Source organism: Diplodia corticola, assembly GCF_001883845.1.
Source record: "Diplodia corticola strain CBS 112549 chromosome Unknown scaffold51, whole genome shotgun sequence".
Classification (NCBI taxonomy): domain Eukaryota; kingdom Fungi; phylum Ascomycota; class Dothideomycetes; order Botryosphaeriales; family Botryosphaeriaceae; genus Diplodia; species Diplodia corticola.
Genome location: NW_017971530.1, coordinates 13,524 through 30,729, shown reverse-complemented (window position 1 = coordinate 30,729; position 17,206 = coordinate 13,524). Strand labels below are relative to the sequence as shown.

Sequence of the window (17,206 nt, the reverse complement as noted above, 5' to 3'; positions counted from 1 at the left end):
GTCATAGGGACTGCAATCCGCTGGTCTGGAATTATGCTCGTCTTTGCCAAGAAAAGAAAAGATCAGAAAAGAAAGTAAAAGAGGACCAGATATTTTTTTTCAAGATTAAAGGTTCTATTCAGGTAAAATATTCCACAGCTGTCAATGGAAACGATTGTGTGAAATCACATCATTAGAAGCATGAGCATGCAATGTTTTTCACAGCGTAGCATTCACTGTTTGGTCATTATGAAAGCAAAAGGCAATGGCTGCCTGCAATGTTGAGCAGAGTACAGATCAAACGGAAACAATTAGGGAGCATCTCGTATGAAAGGAGATGGCGCACTGCGTGTGGTGGGGTGACATGCCGAAGGAAGTTTAGCGCCAAGAACGCGGTCAGCAACGGCGCGAGCCAAGTAGGTAAACGACTTTGTTTTTTTGCAAAGATTCGACGATGATGCAGCAGGGCAGTGGACCAGTCGGGCAGATGCGGAACGGCGGGCGGATCTGGGATGGGCTTGTGATTTTTGTGCGGGGAACAGCGAGGGACCTAGCCGCGACTGCCTGAAGCGGTTGGCGGACTGCTTACTACGGTCTTACGTAGCTCGCTTGGCGAATCTGGGATTGGCTCGCCTTGACCCCTCTCTCTTTTCCCTCGTCGTCTCCCGCCATCCATCGAGCGCCATCCAGGACCGCCGCTAGGCTGCAGCAATCCGCACATATATCTCCGCGCCACGGGCCGTTGCCGTCGGGACGAGGCCGGCAACACGCGCACAGCCCGCCACGAGTCAGGCCGGGCAACAAGGTTAAGCCCCTATGGATACGCGATCCGCACTGTCGCCGCCCCGAGACCAAGCCGCCTATAACTGCTCTGTGTGCTTCCCGCTCTTGGTCGCGGAGTCCTTACCCTTTGCATGCACCAGAAGTAGCAACTGCCCCTCTCCACCTCTCGCTTGCACCGATCCGACCCCGACCGGCTCCCTGCCCTCTCATAGTCGCCATGCCGTGCGGCGCCCGCGACAAGCGCCGCTCAGGTCACCGCTGCATGCGTTGCCAGAAAGACCATGTGAAGGTCTGCCCCCACCGTCCCCCACGCCCCGCCCATCATTACCGCCGAGTTAACAGCCTCAGTGTGACGGCCACCGGCCCTGCTCATACTGCAGCGCCCGCGGCATCAATTGCATCTCCCCGCCGCCTTCCGCCAGTGATATCACCATTATAGAATACGCAAACAAGAAGCCCGCCCGCCGCCCCACCACCCAGCTTCAGAAGGCCCTGGTCCAGGACTCCTGGCGCTACACCAGCGCCTTCTTCCAGGCCATCGGCATGTCCGCCTCGCCCATCATGTCCGTCTTCTCCTTTGACTCCATCGGCGGCCTCTCGCATGGCAATGAGCTTGTCAGCAGGACCGTCTCGGTTGTTGGCGGCATGTACGCCAGCCGCAACTCTAATTTGCTCGCTCTGAACGCTGCCGAGAAACGTGACATCCAGAAGGCCTATCTGGCCCTGAAGAGGACCGTTGAGGAGCAAATGCGAGGCACCCGCAGTAACCAGTACAATGCCGTGCTGCTGTGTGCCTCTTTATCCGGCTTCAATGAGGTCAGAGCCCTCCCAGTCCTCGCCATCTTCATCAGATTACTAACACTGAAGCAGCTGCTTTCCGACAAGACAGGGAAGACGTGGCGAGCACTAATCCGAGAGACGGGCGAGTACGTGCGCCAGAACGGCAGATCACGCGAGACCCAGGGCGAATTCGAGTCGGCTCTGACCAGGTTCCTGCGCGCGAGCGATGCCCTGGGCGCCATCTTAATGTGTGAAAACGTAGCGCTGCCCACCTCCCGTCCCATCTTCACCTTACAAGTCGAGCCCAGCAAAGACGTCTCTCTGTCTCCAGAGCGACGCTGGGATGCTCTGCTTGACATTCTAGAGAGATGGGCCATACTCCAATTCAGGTATACACCCATCACTTTGTCGACTCGGCCACGGATTACTGACGACTTCAGGGCGCTTTCGTGGGCTGTCGAGGCCGAAGGACACGGGTTCCCATCGATCGACGATGTCGATAGGCTGGAGACACAAGCTCTTGCAACACAAAGCAATGGGTGTGTTTCGTCCCAGCACGCAACAATAGGCATCGAGATAATCTGTCAAGCATCGCGGCTACAGCGCGAGATCATCACATCGATACTGTCTTTTGCAGACCAAGACCCGCAAGATCTGGATGCCGGGACGCTCACAACCATCCCTTACTACCACTGGGGGCTCACCGGCCTCTCCCGACTGTTCCTGCACCCGGCGTGGTCGGCGCTCAAGTGCGAGCTTCCGGTCATGGACGATGAGATGATTCGCAAACAAGCCATCGCAGCGCTAGACTACGCCGAGGGACGGCTGAGCAGAGTCGAACTGGAAGCCATCATGTACATGCCCATCACGCACCTGGTCGGGCTGGAGATGAAGGCAGTCGAGGAGCGCAAGCGGGTGTTGGACTTCCTGTCGGTCATCAAGAACAAGGGCTTCGACATCGCCGCCACCTTCGAGTCGGACCTGCAGACTGCATGGACGGGGAAGGCGGCAAGCTGCGAGCCGAAGTGCTGAGAAAGTGTTGATGCAACATGCACTGTCTTGTCCGCATCTTCTCTCCGTCAAATTGGGTGCTGCTCGATGCACAAGACTCGAATATCTGCGAAAGGAGATTCGGCGTTGACGGCCGAACCCCTGGGCCGGGTGGCCGCAGTTTGTTCGGAGGCACACGGTTAAGCGCGTCTCTCGCGACAATTTTGCCGCATGCGGTATAGCGCCGAGGCCTCTGCTGGCTATGAGAAGAGTCCGCTCCACCTACCCTATGGCCGAGCTTCGATTCTTTCTCGCTTTTGCGGACTCGTACTGCGCCCCTTGGCCACACTCAGCCTATCACGGCCATTCACAGTCGGCACAATCGGAGTCCGACAAATCGCTCAACTTTCCCGATTTGGTAATCAGGGCGAATCCTGCTGTTGTCCGCCAAATCCCTGAGCTTTCCTGGTTTGGCAATCAACGCGAGTCTACCATTGTCGTACGAACATGTAAGCCGAGAGGCTTCAAGACGCGTCGTCTTTGCACCGTCCAGTGGCTTTTTGCGCCATGGATCTAGCGGAAAGAGAAGATGGGTGGGCCCACAGGGAGATGCCTGACGTCTTCTGTTGAGCCCAGAGCTCATAACTATGACTGCGGCTTCCAACTACATGCTTCATAATAGCTTGTTTTGCTTCTGTGAGGCAATACACATTCATTCCGCCGCATATTTTCTTGAAAGTTGGACTATACTCTCGTCCACGAACGGTCATACCCCATGAACAACGCCTCGTTACGGACTGGCTGCCATGCCTATGTACCAGGACACAAGACCTCCTATGGCTACGTCCCATCCGAAGCGGCTGGCATCGCCTTTGTCGTCCTCTTCGGCGTCTCGTCGCTGCTCCACCTCGGACAGACGCTATGGAGCAGACACTGGTGGACCGTCTTGTTCTTTATTGGCGGAATAAGTAAGTCTCAGCAACGGACTCTACCTCTCTCAACGTATCCACGATGCTGAAAGGGATGTTCTGATAGCGGAGGTGATTGGGTGGGCGGGACGACTATGGTCGGCGAAGTGCCCCTACAACACCGACGCCTTTCTGATGCAAATCACAACGCTCATCCTCGGTACGTACGCTCATTCCATCCCTCTTCTCCTTCACCCCTCATCGCATCCTGAATACGAAAGGGAAAGCCAGCGTCCCTAACAATCATCTCAAAATCCACAGCCCCAACGTTCTGGACGGCCGCCCTGTACGTCATCCTCGGCCGCCTCATCACCCTCTCCGGCCCTTCGTCCTCCCCGCTCCCCCCGCGCACCTACCTCATCCTATTCTGCGGCGCCGACGTCGTCTCGCTCGTCCTCCAGGCCATCGGCGGCGGCATGGCTTCGGTGGCCGCCACCGCCAACCCCGCCCGCGACACGGCGCCCGGCACGAACATCATGGTGGCGGGCATCGTGTTTCAGATGGCCGCCATCACGGTGTTTTGTGCGTTTTTTGGCGTGTTTTTGAAGCGGACGGCGGCGATGAGGAGGGGGAAAGCTGGTGGTGGTGGTGGTCAGAGTAGCAGGCGTGTGATGATCCTCATCGTGGCGACGTCGGTGTCGATTGCATTCATATATGTGAGGAGCATCTACAGGACGGTCGAGCTGCTGCAAGGGTGGCATGGGTACCTCATCACGAGGGAGGTGTACTTTGTTGTGCTGGACGGGGCGATGATGGCGTGTGCGGTTGTGGTGTTCAACGTTGTGCATCCCGGATGGTTTTTGGTGGGTGAAGGTGGTGGTGGCGAGGGCAAGAAGAGGGGCGGGAATGATGACGATGATGTGGACATGGGAAGTAGGCCGTTTTCGATGGCGTCGACGGTCGAGGCGGGTAAGGGTGCGGGCGTGGGAGGCAGAAGAGGGGAAGGAGGAACGGACGCTGTCGCCTGAGAGAGCTGTTTGAAGGAAGGGGAGGGAGGCGTTCGAGTGTGGGTCGGTTGGAAGGCAGGTAGATGCCTTGGCTGGCAGATGAGACGTTGGGGTTTGATTTGGATTGGGCTTGGACTTTCCTTCCGGGCGAGGGTCATGGGTAAGGCGCTGTTGAGATAGATGACTTGGGGATAGTGGTTTGCGAAATATGGCAACCAGTCGCATGGGCTTGTTGTTTTTTGAGTAGAATGGTCTTATATGTATGGGGAGAAGTGGGAGGGGAACTATTTGGTGATTTGGACAAAACAATCAAATTGCCAGTGCGCTCTTGACATTCATATGCAGAGGATTTCCAGTTTTCCCTCTCGAAATCTGGAGTACTTTGTGCCGGCTTAAGAAGTGTTTTGGTCCAAGAAGCTTCTCATGTGGACCGGGCGGTGGGGAAGCAAGCATGGGAGGAACCCGATTGAGTGGAACTTGGGCCAGATTAGCTGTTTACGGCTAGTTTCCCACGCGGCCCGAGGTCGGAGCGTCTTATCAATAGGGCGCAGGGACACGCGCGAATGGCGGGACTGTACCTAGGTATGTACATCTATCTATCCGTTCCCTCCCCGACTACCGCATCCTCCCAAAAGCGTCGCCAAATGTCGAAATCGAGCTGCCAACCCCGGCGCACGAGAAGCTTTGGTGGCTGTCGAACCTGTCGCCGCCGCCACGTAAAATGTGATCAGAAACGGCCCCGCTGCCGCGGCTGCGAGCGGTTGAGCCTGGACTGTGAGGGTTACGAATCGCTCATCCAATGGACCCAGCCTCTCGGCCTGGCCAGTTCATTCTTCGCCGAAGAACCCATGCCGCGCGAGCCTGAAGACTCACGGCAGTGTAGAAGACTGCTCTTCTCTGGTAATCTGCCACCCTAATCCGTCATTCCGAGGTGGAACTGACCAGCCTCGGCAGATTCCGAGCGAAAAGCAATGTGCAGAGAGCTTGTCAACAGCACCAGTGTGGACTACAAATCCAACTTCCTCCAAATGGAAGAGCGGGCCGTAGCCGGAGAGGATGTGGTCATCGAGGGGCCTTTCACCGTCTTTCAACTGGACACTTCCCCTCATCCCGATGGAGCGTTGGAGTTGCAGCTGGACACCCTACCTAGCTTGATGGACGACCCTCTCACCGAGATGCAGCCGTTCGAGGTCGACCCGGAAGTTCTGTTGCTGCAGGAGTCACCAAACGACCCGTCACCGCTTTCTTTGTCGTCTGTGCGGCACAGTATATCTGCATTTGACGCCACTGGAGCCTTTGAGGATGCACAACATGACGATTTCGCCTCCTTGTCATTTCTATTTCCGCCCGAAAACCATGATGCGTTTCTCGACCAGCTGCACCACTTTCCTGGCACTCAGGACAGAACAGACTTCATGAATTTCTCACTGTCTCCGCTATCTCCTCAGGCATTGACCCTCCCTGCAAGCTCGAATTCTCCACTCTCGGCCGAAGAACACCTCCTGCTCTCGCATTTCATGTCCGATTTTGTCAAAGTAGCCTCTCCAACCTTGGATGGGAAATCTCCATGGCAGACTCTCTATTTCCCAGAAGCTTTGAAGACACTCGGCCAGCTCACTCTGCGGATCGATCCCAGCGCAGCAAGCCTGTCACTGCTCTACTCGCTCATGGCCATCAGCGCATTCCACCTCGACAGGCTATCTGGGGCTGAAGCGGGCCAGGGTTACTGGTGGAAGATTGCGGAAACCTACCAGACCAAAGCCATGGCCCACATACAGCTGAGCTTGCGCCATGAGGTCGTCGGCCCCAAAAGGGCGAAGTACAAGGTCCTATTGATGGCCCTCCTCATCCTGGTGACAGCCTGCGTAAGCCACCGCTGACTCGCTTCAAGCCGACATATGATGCTGACGCAGAAAGATCACGAACGGAAAACTCGTCGACGGCCGGAAACACCTCCTCGACGCCCAGCGCCTGATCCACGTGCGCGGCATCTCCAAAAGTAACCCGTCGCGAAAAGTGCAGATGCTGCACGCCATGTTCCTCTACCTCCGCATCATGGAGGAGGCCACCTTCGTCTACCCCATCTCGGGCCAAAGCGACTTCTTCCAGAACCAGCTGCCGCCCAACGCGGCGCACCCCAGCTCCGCGCGATACCCGTCCCTGGCGGCGCACCGGTGGTTCAGCGCGAGCGTCGAGGACGGCGTGCCCGCAGACTTCGGCGAGCTGGACGACTTCTTCGAGCGCTCCGGCCCGGCGCTGCGCCCGCTGTTCGCGCGCACCTACGGCGTGCCCGAGAGCCTCGTCGTGCTCATGTCGCACATCACCTACCTGGGCTGCGAGATGCGCCAGGTCCGCGCCCGGGGCGGCCACCACCCGTGGCCCGGCTTCGGCGAGGACTATGCGAAGCGCTGCAAGGCCGTCGAGGATCTGCTGTGCGGCTGGTCGATCAAAGAGCATCAGCAGCAGCAACAGCAACAGCAACAACAGCAACAGCATCCACCCCCTCACGAAGCCAACACGACATCCCCTTCCTCCCCCTCTTCCTCCCCCTCCCCCTCCTCCTCCTCCCCATCCCCATCATCACCCTCAGAACCAGAAGACCACGCCGCCTCCGCCTTCCACGCCGCCCTCGTCATCTTCTTCTACCGCGAAGTCCGCGACACGCACCGCTTCCCGCTGCAGCACCTCGTCAAGCAGGTCCGCCGCCACCTCTTCGCGCTCGAGGCGCAGCGCAGCCGCCGCCGCAGCCGCAGCCGCAGCCGCAAGACGACACCGTCGTCGGCCGCCCAGCACCAGCCCGGCCAGCAGGCAGGAGGCGAGCCATCGGCGTCGACGGCCCCGGCCCCGGCCTCGGCCTCGGCCTCGGTCTCGGCCAGCGTGCTGTGGCCCGCCTTCATCGCCGCCGTCGAGGCGCTCGACCACGACGACTTTGCGGCGCTGTGCGCGTGGATGCGCGCGTGTGCGGGGCGCTGCGGGTTGAGGAGCTTTGATCGCGCGGCGGATGTGGCGGCGGATGTGTGGGCGGCGAGGATGGGGGTGGAGGGTGGGGGGAGGGGGTTGGCGTGGCCGGAGAGGGTGTTGCTGAAGAAGAGTTTTTTGATTTTGCCGTAGGTGGGTGGGTGGTAAAGGAAGGTTGGATGGATGAGGGCTGGGGGTTTGAGTTGTTTCGTGTTTTTTTTTTTTTTCCTTGAAAAGCGGAATGGCGTTTGCGTTGAGCAGGGTTACTGGACGATCTGGATGAACGGCGTTGGCATTTCTGAGCCGTTCTGTTATTTGGCGTTTCTCCTATTTTTTGTTTTACTTTTATATACAAGCTTCCTAAACCTTTCCAATTGAGCCTAGCATAGACTGACAATGGTGTGAGACTGTTATCATTGTTGCGATATCCCCTCCCCTGTTTTCGAACGCGGCTGAGTATTAACTGACTTTCCGACGTGAAGCCAGAATGGCTCGGTGAAGGGACCAAACGAATGGCAAGCTTACTGAGTGGGCTTGTGGGCCAATCTCCAGGTTCCGATAGGGGAGTTTACACTGGCGACGCCGGAAAGACGACCCAATCCTTTTGTTGCCATCAATCATGGCCCCACTCATTGCGAGGCAAAGGAGCATGTGAAAGTGTTCACATATTTGAGGGGCAGAGCTGATAAGGAAAGGGAATAGAAACCGAGCACTCGGGTTCGACGTTGCGAAGCCGCGATATGGGTTTCACCACCCATCCTACGCTGTGCATCTGTGGATCTGTGTGGGAGTTTCTGGACACCGTTTAACAAACGCCGCCTCTGTGATTGTACGCTGACGACTGGAGACGGGCCGAGTCCGGATGGGGGAGAGCAGGATGAGGAAAGCGAGCCCGAGCCGACCCACCGCCTAGCCGCGGGGTCCGGGGTAACGCTATCAACGCGGTTGCGCGCCTGGCAAGCTACCGCGACGTCCTACGATTGTGGTAGACATGCCCTAGGGGTTGGCCATGTATATAATGATAACGGCGAACTTTTGAGGGGGTGCGCATTGCTTTCTTCTTTTCTTTCTTCTTTTCTTATCCTTCCTCTTCCCTTGCTCACATTGTCAGTCCTATTCGATCCACTCGGCCAAAATGGCGAATCGCGGCCTTGCACTTGATCCCCATGTCTTCACTATCAACGACCTCAAGGAGTTGGGCAGCAGTAAGCTGCCAAAGATGTACAGAGGTATGTTGTGTTCTGATGTAAACGGCACAACCCCAAAATGACGAATTTCTGACCACTGACTGGATGAGCAACAGACTACTTCAACGAAGGCGCAATGGACATGATAAGGTAGAGACACGTGCTGCCACGCACTGCCATATGCCACGAGTCTGACCCGTTACCGCCAAACAAAAGTCTGCGCGAGAACGAAGACGCCTACAACCGCTACAAGATCCGACCCCGCGTCCTTGTAAATGTCGAAACCGTCGACACCTCAACACACATATTTGGGACAAAAGTGCGTTTGCATTCCTTGCCAGGGGGAAATGAGTGATAGGTGGGGACGACACGGAACTGACTATGATATAAACGGCTCCCAGGTCTCGTTCCCCCTCGGCCTCAGCCCGACGGCCATGCACCGGCTGGCGCATCCGGACGGCGAGCTCGCGACGTCGCGCGCCGCCGCCCAGCAGTACATCTGCATGGGCCTGTCGTCGTACGCGACCGAGACTCTCGAAAACGTCGCCGCCCAGGGCGCGGGCAACCCGTACGTCATGCAGACGTGCGTGCTAAAGGACAAGGAGATCACGAAGCAGCTGCTCAGGAGGGCGGAAGGTAAGCTTGACTCTCTCCCTCCGGCCCCATCACCAAAACAACGCCGATTGAGCGATCTGCGCCGGCGGCACGTTTGCTGACTCACCTTTTTGTTGCAGCCGCGGGCTACAAGGCGCTGTTCCTCTCTGTGGATTGTCCCGTGCTCGGCCTGCGCCTCAACGAGTTCAGGAACAAGTTCGTGCTGCCCAGCGGTTTGGCATACCCGAACATCTTGTCTGCAGGCAAAGATGATCTGGGAGGAAGGCATGACTACGGTACGGAAAAGGGGTCAAGTCCCGACACGGGGACGTGTTACGATCCTGGACTGACTGCACATCTCTGCAGATGCGACCTTGGAGTGGGAGACGGCAATCCCGTGGCTGAGGGAAAACACCAAGATGCAGGTCTGGCTGAAAGGCGGTACGTCGTCGACCGGATATTCAGAGTCCGTATGGTGGCCGGAAACTGACCGGCTTGAGCAGTCAACACGGCCGATGATGTCGTACTCGCCATCCGGCACGGCCTCGATGGCGTCGTCGTTTCCAACCACGGCGGGCGCCAGCTTGACGGCGTGCCCGCGACGCTCGATGCGCTGCGAGAGTGCGCACCCGCGGCAAAGGGAAAGATGGCGATTGCAATAGACGGCGGAATTCGCAGGGGCTCCGACATCTTCAAGGCGCTGGCGCTCGGAGCCGACTACTGCTTCGCGGGGAGAATAGCATTGTGGGGGCTTTCGGTCAGTACTGCACTCATGCCCATGTCCTAACAATGGGTTCCAGCAACTGACCTCTAGAACAGTACAAGGGTCAAGAAGGCGTGGAGTTGGGTATCAAGATCCTGCTGAACGAGTTCAAGATTACGATGGCGCTCGCCGGGTAAGATCACCCTCCTCTTCTGGAGCGAGACAACGCTTCTCTAACGTGGAGAATCAGATGCCGGTCAGTCAATGAGATTAACAAATCCCACCTTTCAGTCCTTTCTTCCAGTGGGATTTTGTGCAAGCTATAGGCTGTAACGGATGAAACATGAGTTTACCTTCTGCATTCCGGGAGCTGGAGATTTATTTAGTGGGTTAGAAGTTATTACTGCTGAGGTATTCAGGGGGCCAAGGACGGTATAAAGTGTAAAGTCCAAGGAAATAGCAAGTCTCCGAATTGTTTAGAGATCACACCTTATACACAATGAGCTGCGTTAATAACATCTTTATCAAGGGAATATGATACCCTTCACCGGACGAATTAGGAAATTTCCCAGGGCTTAAGGGTCCATATAGACATGTTTCGCTGCATTTGTTTGATCGGATGTCATTAGACTGTCCACGGCTCATAGCATATTGTAGTCAGGTAACCAGCGATAGAAATAACAAACCTGAAATCCGTCTCCCACCCCCCTCCCTCAACACACATTCCAACCATCCCATAATCTACCCCCCAAACGCCTTCTCCTGCGTCGCCCCATCCACGGGCTTGACGTAGCTGAGCCTGTCCTTGCAGTAGAACTCGACGCCGATGGCGTGGTCCTTGGCGCCGCCGTCGAGCCCGCCGCTCTTGATGATGGTCACGTCCGGCATGATCTCCAGCTCGGCGTACAGGCCCGACCCGCAGTTGCCGCAGAAGAAGTGCCGGTTGATCTTGCCGGATGCCCCCTTGGCGTCGTATGTGAACGGTGTCCCCTTGGTGACTTTGAAGTTCCATCGGTTGACAATTACGTTGGAGGTGTATGCGCCGCCGGTCTGTGGGGGTTGGGGTTTTTCGTCAGCAGGGAGGTGGTGGGGTTGGGATTGTTGTGGTAGGTCGAAGGGGAGGGGAGAGGGAGAGGATTAGGTGTGTGGCCTTTTGAACCGGACAGTGGATGTGGGATAAGATGTTCACTTCTAAGCGGGGGGTGAAAAGTGAAATGAGATGTTGAATGTCGGTGTGGGAGTGAAGGAAGGTCTTGACAATGGACATGACGAGGGAGATTTGGTTTGGCTGTCTGACGTACCCACTTGTGGCAATCGACGCAATGGCATAGAGCGGTGGCATTGGGCTCGCCTGGGAGTAGAAGAATTACTAGTTAGCCGAAGCAGTGGAGACAGTGACGCCTACAGCAAACACACCTTTGAACTCGTAGTTGATGGAACCGCACATGCAGCTGCCCTTGGTGACGCTGCTAGCGCTAAAGTGGTTCTTGAGACTCTGCAAACGGTCCGCCATTGTGATTGGTCTGTACGGTTGTAGTGTAGCCGGTCGGTTCCAAGACGTGGATGGAGAAGTTCACACCTTGATGGACAGACCTGCGGGGAGCCGTTATATATCTCAGCCTGCTCCAGTCCCCCGACCCGGCTTCTCTTCTCCTCCCGTCATCTACACATCCATTGGCGCGATAGTGCAAGCGAAACCCCTCCGACCACAGTCTGATCGACTCTTTGCTTCTGAGCTCCAGCCCCGCATGCTGAGACGACGAGACCAATCATGTCGGCCGCGCAGAGGCGACTAGGCTGGTTTGGGAGCTACCCCGCGGTGCCTGTTCTCCACATCGGCCAAGGATGGGCTTTCTTACGGCTGGGCTTCCGAACGGCTGGGCTTCTGGTGCGGGGACGATTGCATGTCGCGGAAGTGCCGGCTGCGGAAAGGCTGCGTGCTGACAGAAGCAGTGGGCTAGCAGAGCCCATTGAGCATGTTGAGAGAGTCCCTTCAGTTGTTCCTCTCAAAATGAGTCCGGGTCGGAGCATGCGAAGCGGCCCGACGCTCTACTCTCCCGACGATACGCGCAAAAGAATTCCCTAATTCGCAAAAGAACCCAGCGTCCAAATGCGACATCTCCGCACGCCGGGCCCCACCCGCGCAAGTTCTTGACTTTCGCCCAAGATTTTAATCAATGATTCCGCACCCCGGCCTTTGCATCATCAAACCGACTCAGCCCGTCCTTTGCGCCCGCCAGCAGCGTCCTGTGCAACGGCTCGTCGCCAATCTCGGCCATCTTCTCATCCAGCAGCCGCGTCATCCGGCCCACGACGTCCTGGTACTCGGCGTCGCCGTACACGTTGAACAGCTCCAGCGGATCCTTTTCGCAGTCGAACAGCTCCCACTCCCGCTCCTGTCCGCCCGCGCCGGTGCCGCCCAGGCCGAGCCCTTCGTTGTACCAGTAGATGAGCTTGTATCGCTGGTCGCGCACGCCGTAGTGCGCGTATGCGTCGTGGATGGGGTCGGCGTGCATCCAGTACCGGTGGTAGGCCACCTGGTGCCAGCCCGCGGGCGTGCGGCCCTGCAGTAGCGGCCGGAACGAGACGCCCTGCATGTACGTGGGGAGACGGACGCCGGCGAGATCGAGCCAGGTGGCGGCGAAGTCGACGTTGGAGATGATGTCGTCGCACACGCTGCCGGCGGCGATTTCGCGCGGGAAGCGGGCCAGGAACGGCATCTGGAACGACTCCTCGTACATGAAGCGCTTGTCGAACCAGCCGTGCTCGCCCAGGAAGAAGCCTTGATCCGACGTGTAGATGATGAGCGTGTTCTCCTTGAGCTCCGCGTCGGCGTCGACAAAGTCCAGCAGCTCGCCCACGCTGTCGTCGATGGACTGAATGGTGCGGAGGTAGCGCTTCATGTAGCGCTGGAACTTGAACTCGGCCAGCTCGGCCTTTGTCTGGAACGAGTAGCTGGTGCCTGACTCCTTGTCGATCAGGCACAGGCGGGTTACGTCGTCTGGGTTGGGGATTTTGCGCTCCCGGGAGCCATTGAAGAGCGGGGCTCCGACGCCCAAGCCACCGTCGGGCTGGACCAAGCCCAGATCATTGTAGGTGAGGTCGTCGGCTACACGCATCTTGGCCACCTTCGCCGCCTTGGCGCGGTTCTTGTAGTCGTCGGTGAAGGTGTCAGGAATCTTGATGTCCTCGTCGTACCAGGACTTGTACTTGGGATGGCACTCCCACGACCGGTGCGGTGCCTTGTGGTGGCACATGGCGAAAAAGGGTCGGTCCTTGTCCCGCTTCTGGATCCAGTCGAGGGTTTTGTTCGTGATGATCTCGGTGGCATAGCCCCGCTCGACGACGGACTCGCCCATCTCGATCATTTCCGGGTCATGATAGGCGCCCTGACCGGGCAGAACGGACCAGTAGTCGAAGCCGGTGGGCTGGTGTGGAGTGCCCTCTCCCAGATGCCACTTGCCAATCATGGCTGTTTGGTAGCCGCCCGCCCGCAATTGCTTTGCAACATTGGGCAGATGGTTGTTGATTTTGCTGTCCAGGGTCATGACGGCGTTGACGTGGTTGTGGGTGCCGGTCAGAATGGTGGCACGGCTGGGAGTGCAGATGGAGTTTGTGACATAACAGTGGTTGAATTTCATGCCGTCCCTCGCCAGTCGGTCCAGGTTGGGGGTCTGGTTGATGCCGGCACCGTAGCAGCCAATTGCCTTGGCAGCATGATCATCGGCCATGATGAACAGGATGTTCGGCCGTTTGGTCGAGGTGGCAGCCATGGTGGGCGATTGAGGCGTGGGGCGTGGGGAAAACGGGACAAGACTGGCGGCAGCGAGGCGGGTAGCCGGGCCTTTGTGGCCGAGTCAATTGCTGAGACTTGGACAGGAGGAGGTCGAAGGGTGGGTTGTAGCATTGGTGGGTGGAGACGACGATTGCCGGCTTTGAGCCGTGCTTCTCCTTCCAGCCAAGTGCGGCCGTGTCTTTTCTCACGCGTCGTCGCCGCGCTTTCCCATTCTCCGCTGACGTGCTTGGCCAACTCCGTCACGCAACTCCCATCTTCCAGTTGGATCCTTTTCATGCATCCACGAGAGCGCCGCGACGACGCGAGAAATCAGCACTCAATGCGAGCATCATGGCTGCCAGCTTGCGTATTCGCTTGGGGCTCGCCAACGCCCTGGTTCGTCGGCTAATGCACATGTCCGCCGATTGCTTCCAACACCACCGATGTCGCTGTCCTGTTCCGAACCCCGACAGCCGCTCTCTGACTGCAAGCTTGGTCTTTGATGTGATTAGCCTTCGTCTCTTCGCAGAAACCAGGTGCTCACTCGATGCGCTGCGACCGTACCGCTTCCAAAGAACAGCAACCGCTCAACACTGATGGAGTACAGAAGAATGCACCGTCTATATCGACCGGTAGGCTTATAGCCTCCAGCTCACCCTTGACCCTTCTCTATTGTCGTGTTTGAAGGAGCCTCTACTTTTCCAACAAAAGTCGGCAGATCTGCCCCCACACAGTCCACTCTTCTCGTCGGCTTTTTAAAAGACCCACGACCCGGAACGCCGGATTTCGGTCTGCCTCTGGTCCGAAGGAGAAGCACCAATGAGGCAGTTTAGGCCACCCGCAGTGCAGGCACGATAGCACTAGCCCCTCCGCTGGCCTGGTCTAGACGCGGGGAACTGAACACCCGCTCCCCTACCGAGATCCACCGTAGCACGGACGCACCCCAACTCTTTGGAGTCTCTTCGTTTGACTTTGTGCGACGTAGCCAACGTCTTTGCCGTGCATTGATCAAGCACTCGTCAGATTTCATCGTCATCGCATCTCAATCGCCAAAGTGAGGCTTTCACTTCAATCTCGTCCGCCTGCCATTGCAACAGTCTATGGACGGACCACGACACTGTGCCGCAAATGCTTACACCAGTGTATTGACTTCGCTGCAGGGGAAGACCAGAGCTTTATCAGCAGTTTCATGCCGCCACATTCCGCAACTGATCAGCGTAGCTATCTCCAACAACATGGCTAAGCTTTCCTAGGGAGACATCTATTGGTCCTCTATCCGCCCTGTCCGTGCGTACCACCACGGCTCTTTTTCGCCTCGCCCTTCAGCCTCCTTTTCCTCCATGGTAAACCACGCCGAGCTGCATGATTCGACTATGCCCCGCCATCACCATTCTGATGACTCGGGCCTTCGGACTTCTGTCTCTTTTGCCACTAATGGAAAGCGTCGTATTGGCCCCGTTGGCCAATAGCGGCACATTTGGTGCCCTTCCCCGGCCATCTCCACATTTCTCGCCTCACCGCGTCGCATCGAGCCCGGAAGTACGACCGCTGTATATATTTACGGGCTCGTCCAGGCTCGACCACTGCCGCGTTTGGTCTCCCAATACCATATCGATAAGTTGATCAATATTCGCCATGTTCGGACGCACCAACGATCCACTCATCCTCTCCCCACTCGAGCAAGCCGGCCACCGAGGATACGCGAGGCCAATCCTTTGCTTTGCCCTCAACCCGAGTTACGTCCAAGATGAGGTCGTTCGGATCCTGCAAGAAGGCCTGTCCATGACCAAAGAGCAGGTGCCCTACCTCGCGGCAGAGGTGGTGCCCGACGACGACCCCGAGGCCGATCAGAAGGGCTGCCTCGGGCTACAAGAAACTGCCGATTTAGGCGAGCTGCGCGTCAAAAGACTAGACAAGACCGAGTTCCCCCTCACCTACGACGAGTTCCGAGCGAAGAACTTCCCAATCGACCTCCTGCTGCAGGACGTCTTCAGCCCTCTGCCCATCTTCCCCACCCCGGGGGATCGCGTCCCCGTCTTCGCGGCTCAAGCCAACTTCATCGAGGGCGGCTTGCTCCTCAGCATCTGCAGCTACCACCTCGTTGCCGACGGCTTCTCGATAGCAAAGTACCTCCAGCTCTGGGCGCAGAACTGCCGCAAGGTGCACACGAGCTCCGACGGCGGCAGCGGCGACACCGTCTTCCTCTCCTCATCCGCCTTCGACCGCGCGCCGCTGTTGTACGGCCACCTGTCGGACCCGAACAAATGCGACATAAAACACCATCCGGAGCTCGTCCTCAACGACACGCCGCTGCCGCAGACCGAACGCATACCCTCGATCCAGCGCCGCTTCCGCGCACGCATCTGGCACTTCACGCCCGACGCCATCGCGCGGCTGCGCGCCGACGCCACCGCCCCAGGCCAGCGACGGGTCAGCATGGAAGAAGCGGTTTCGGCGCTGCTCTGGCGCTGCACCGTCGCCGCCCAGATCCCCAGCGACGCGCCTCTGCCACAAGACTCGATCGCCACCCTCGCCGTCCCCAGCCGCTCCCGCACCTTCCCGCACCTGGCGCCCGACTACATGGGCTGCCCCCTCGTCTACGCATCCGCCGTCGTGCCCCTCGGCGACATCCTCAACGTCAGCGGCGACGACGACGACCGCGAGGCCGCCATCCTGCAGATGCTCGCGACCACGGTCAAGGCCGAGATCGACAGCGTCACCGCCCATCGCGTCGCCACGCTCGTCAACACGCTGCAGTCGCCCAGCATGCCCGATTACCAGCGGCTGGCGCCCGTCTCGTGGGCCGGGCTGGGGAAGAATAGCGTTTTCATTTCAAAGTGGAACGACTTTCCGTTTTACGATGCGGACTGGGGTGTGGCGTTTAACGGCAGCGGCAGCAGCCAGGTGAATGGGGAGAAGAACGGAAGTGGTGTTGGTGGTGGCGGTTACTGCGAGCGCGTGCGCACGGTTTCGGAGGGCGTGCTGAATGGCGTTCAGATGATCTTGCCGCCTGTACCGAGGGGGACGGGCGTCGATGGCAAGGACGGCGTCGAGGTTTTGATGGCCATGGAGGAGGGGAGGTCGTCGGAGGCGCTGGCGAGTAATCCTGTTTGGTTGAAGTATGCTTTACCGGCTTAGGTCTCTGCTGCTGAATTTGACTTTTGGGTGGTGGTGGTTAATGAGCTATGTTTAGAATCGGAGATGGAGGGGAGAGCTTACGGGTTTGGTATGAAGAGAAGTGCTCGCTGGAAGTAGACGGCCCTTAGATTATTGGAAATACTTAAAAAGACAATCACGATCTCCTTATCTTTTCTTCATGAGAGTTTGAGAGACGGAAAGTGTCTATTATGATTGAATTGTTGCTCATAAAGGCGAGGCTTGTCCACCGCACGTCGTGTTTACAATTCGGGGATCAGCAGCAGGCATTGTCCTTTACAAGAGCCCCAAAGTAGGCTGTGCGTCGTTTTGCCCAAGCTTGGCGATCTCTTAATCGTCGCACCTTGATCTTAGCGTATGCGTTATGACTGCATCAGTTGAACACG

At 57.7% G+C, this 17,206-nt stretch overlaps 7 protein-coding genes across 7 annotated transcripts; 5 read left to right on the top strand and 2 right to left on the bottom strand.

Annotated features, from left to right (window-relative positions):
* Positions 1-979: 979 nt before the first annotated feature.
* Positions 980-2,574, top strand: BKCO1_5100013 (transcription factor thi1; the record flags this gene model as incomplete). The annotated part of the gene is made up of 4 exons (XM_020276930.1): positions 980-1,051; positions 1,111-1,578; positions 1,633-1,931; positions 1,983-2,574. The coding sequence occupies 4 exons, from the start codon at positions 980-982 to the stop codon at positions 2,572-2,574; spliced, it is 1,431 nt and encodes a 476-aa protein (XP_020127462.1).
* Positions 2,575-3,307: 733 nt separating this feature from the next.
* Positions 3,308-4,468, top strand: BKCO1_5100012 (rta1 domain; the record flags this gene model as incomplete). The annotated part of the gene is made up of 3 exons (XM_020276929.1): positions 3,308-3,500; positions 3,568-3,660; positions 3,762-4,468. The coding sequence occupies 3 exons, from the start codon at positions 3,308-3,310 to the stop codon at positions 4,466-4,468; spliced, it is 993 nt and encodes a 330-aa protein (XP_020127461.1).
* A 950-nt stretch (positions 4,469-5,418) lies between these two features.
* On the top strand, positions 5,419-7,558 carry BKCO1_5100011 (c6 transcription factor; the record flags this gene model as incomplete). The annotated part of the gene is made up of 2 exons (XM_020276928.1): positions 5,419-6,312; positions 6,365-7,558. The coding sequence occupies 2 exons, from the start codon at positions 5,419-5,421 to the stop codon at positions 7,556-7,558; spliced, it is 2,088 nt and encodes a 695-aa protein (XP_020127464.1).
* Positions 7,559-8,540: 982 nt separating this feature from the next.
* BKCO1_5100010 (fmn-dependent dehydrogenase family protein) lies at positions 8,541-10,086 on the top strand (the record flags this gene model as incomplete). The annotated part of the gene is made up of 8 exons (XM_020276927.1): positions 8,541-8,634; positions 8,709-8,742; positions 8,809-8,911; positions 8,994-9,228; positions 9,327-9,482; positions 9,553-9,627; positions 9,690-9,943; positions 10,006-10,086. 8 exons carry the CDS (start codon positions 8,541-8,543, stop codon positions 10,084-10,086), a joined length of 1,032 nt encoding a protein of 343 aa, XP_020127463.1.
* Positions 10,087-10,630: 544 nt separating this feature from the next.
* BKCO1_510009 (uncharacterized protein) lies at positions 10,631-11,402 on the bottom strand (the record flags this gene model as incomplete). The annotated part of the gene is made up of 3 exons (XM_020277014.1): positions 10,631-10,939; positions 11,191-11,240; positions 11,306-11,402. 3 exons carry the CDS (start codon positions 11,400-11,402, stop codon positions 10,631-10,633), a joined length of 456 nt encoding a protein of 151 aa, XP_020127496.1.
* Positions 11,403-12,063: 661 nt separating this feature from the next.
* On the bottom strand, positions 12,064-13,662 carry BKCO1_510008 (sulfatase; the record flags this gene model as incomplete). Its single annotated transcript, XM_020277003.1, has 1 exon — positions 12,064-13,662. The coding sequence occupies one exon, from the start codon at positions 13,660-13,662 to the stop codon at positions 12,064-12,066; it is 1,599 nt and encodes a 532-aa protein (XP_020127495.1).
* A 1,637-nt stretch (positions 13,663-15,299) lies between these two features.
* On the top strand, positions 15,300-16,802 carry BKCO1_510007 (enoyl-hydratase isomerase family protein; the record flags this gene model as incomplete). Its single annotated transcript, XM_020276992.1, has 1 exon — positions 15,300-16,802. The coding sequence occupies one exon, from the start codon at positions 15,300-15,302 to the stop codon at positions 16,800-16,802; it is 1,503 nt and encodes a 500-aa protein (XP_020127494.1).
* Between the last annotated feature and the right edge of the window lie 404 nt (positions 16,803-17,206).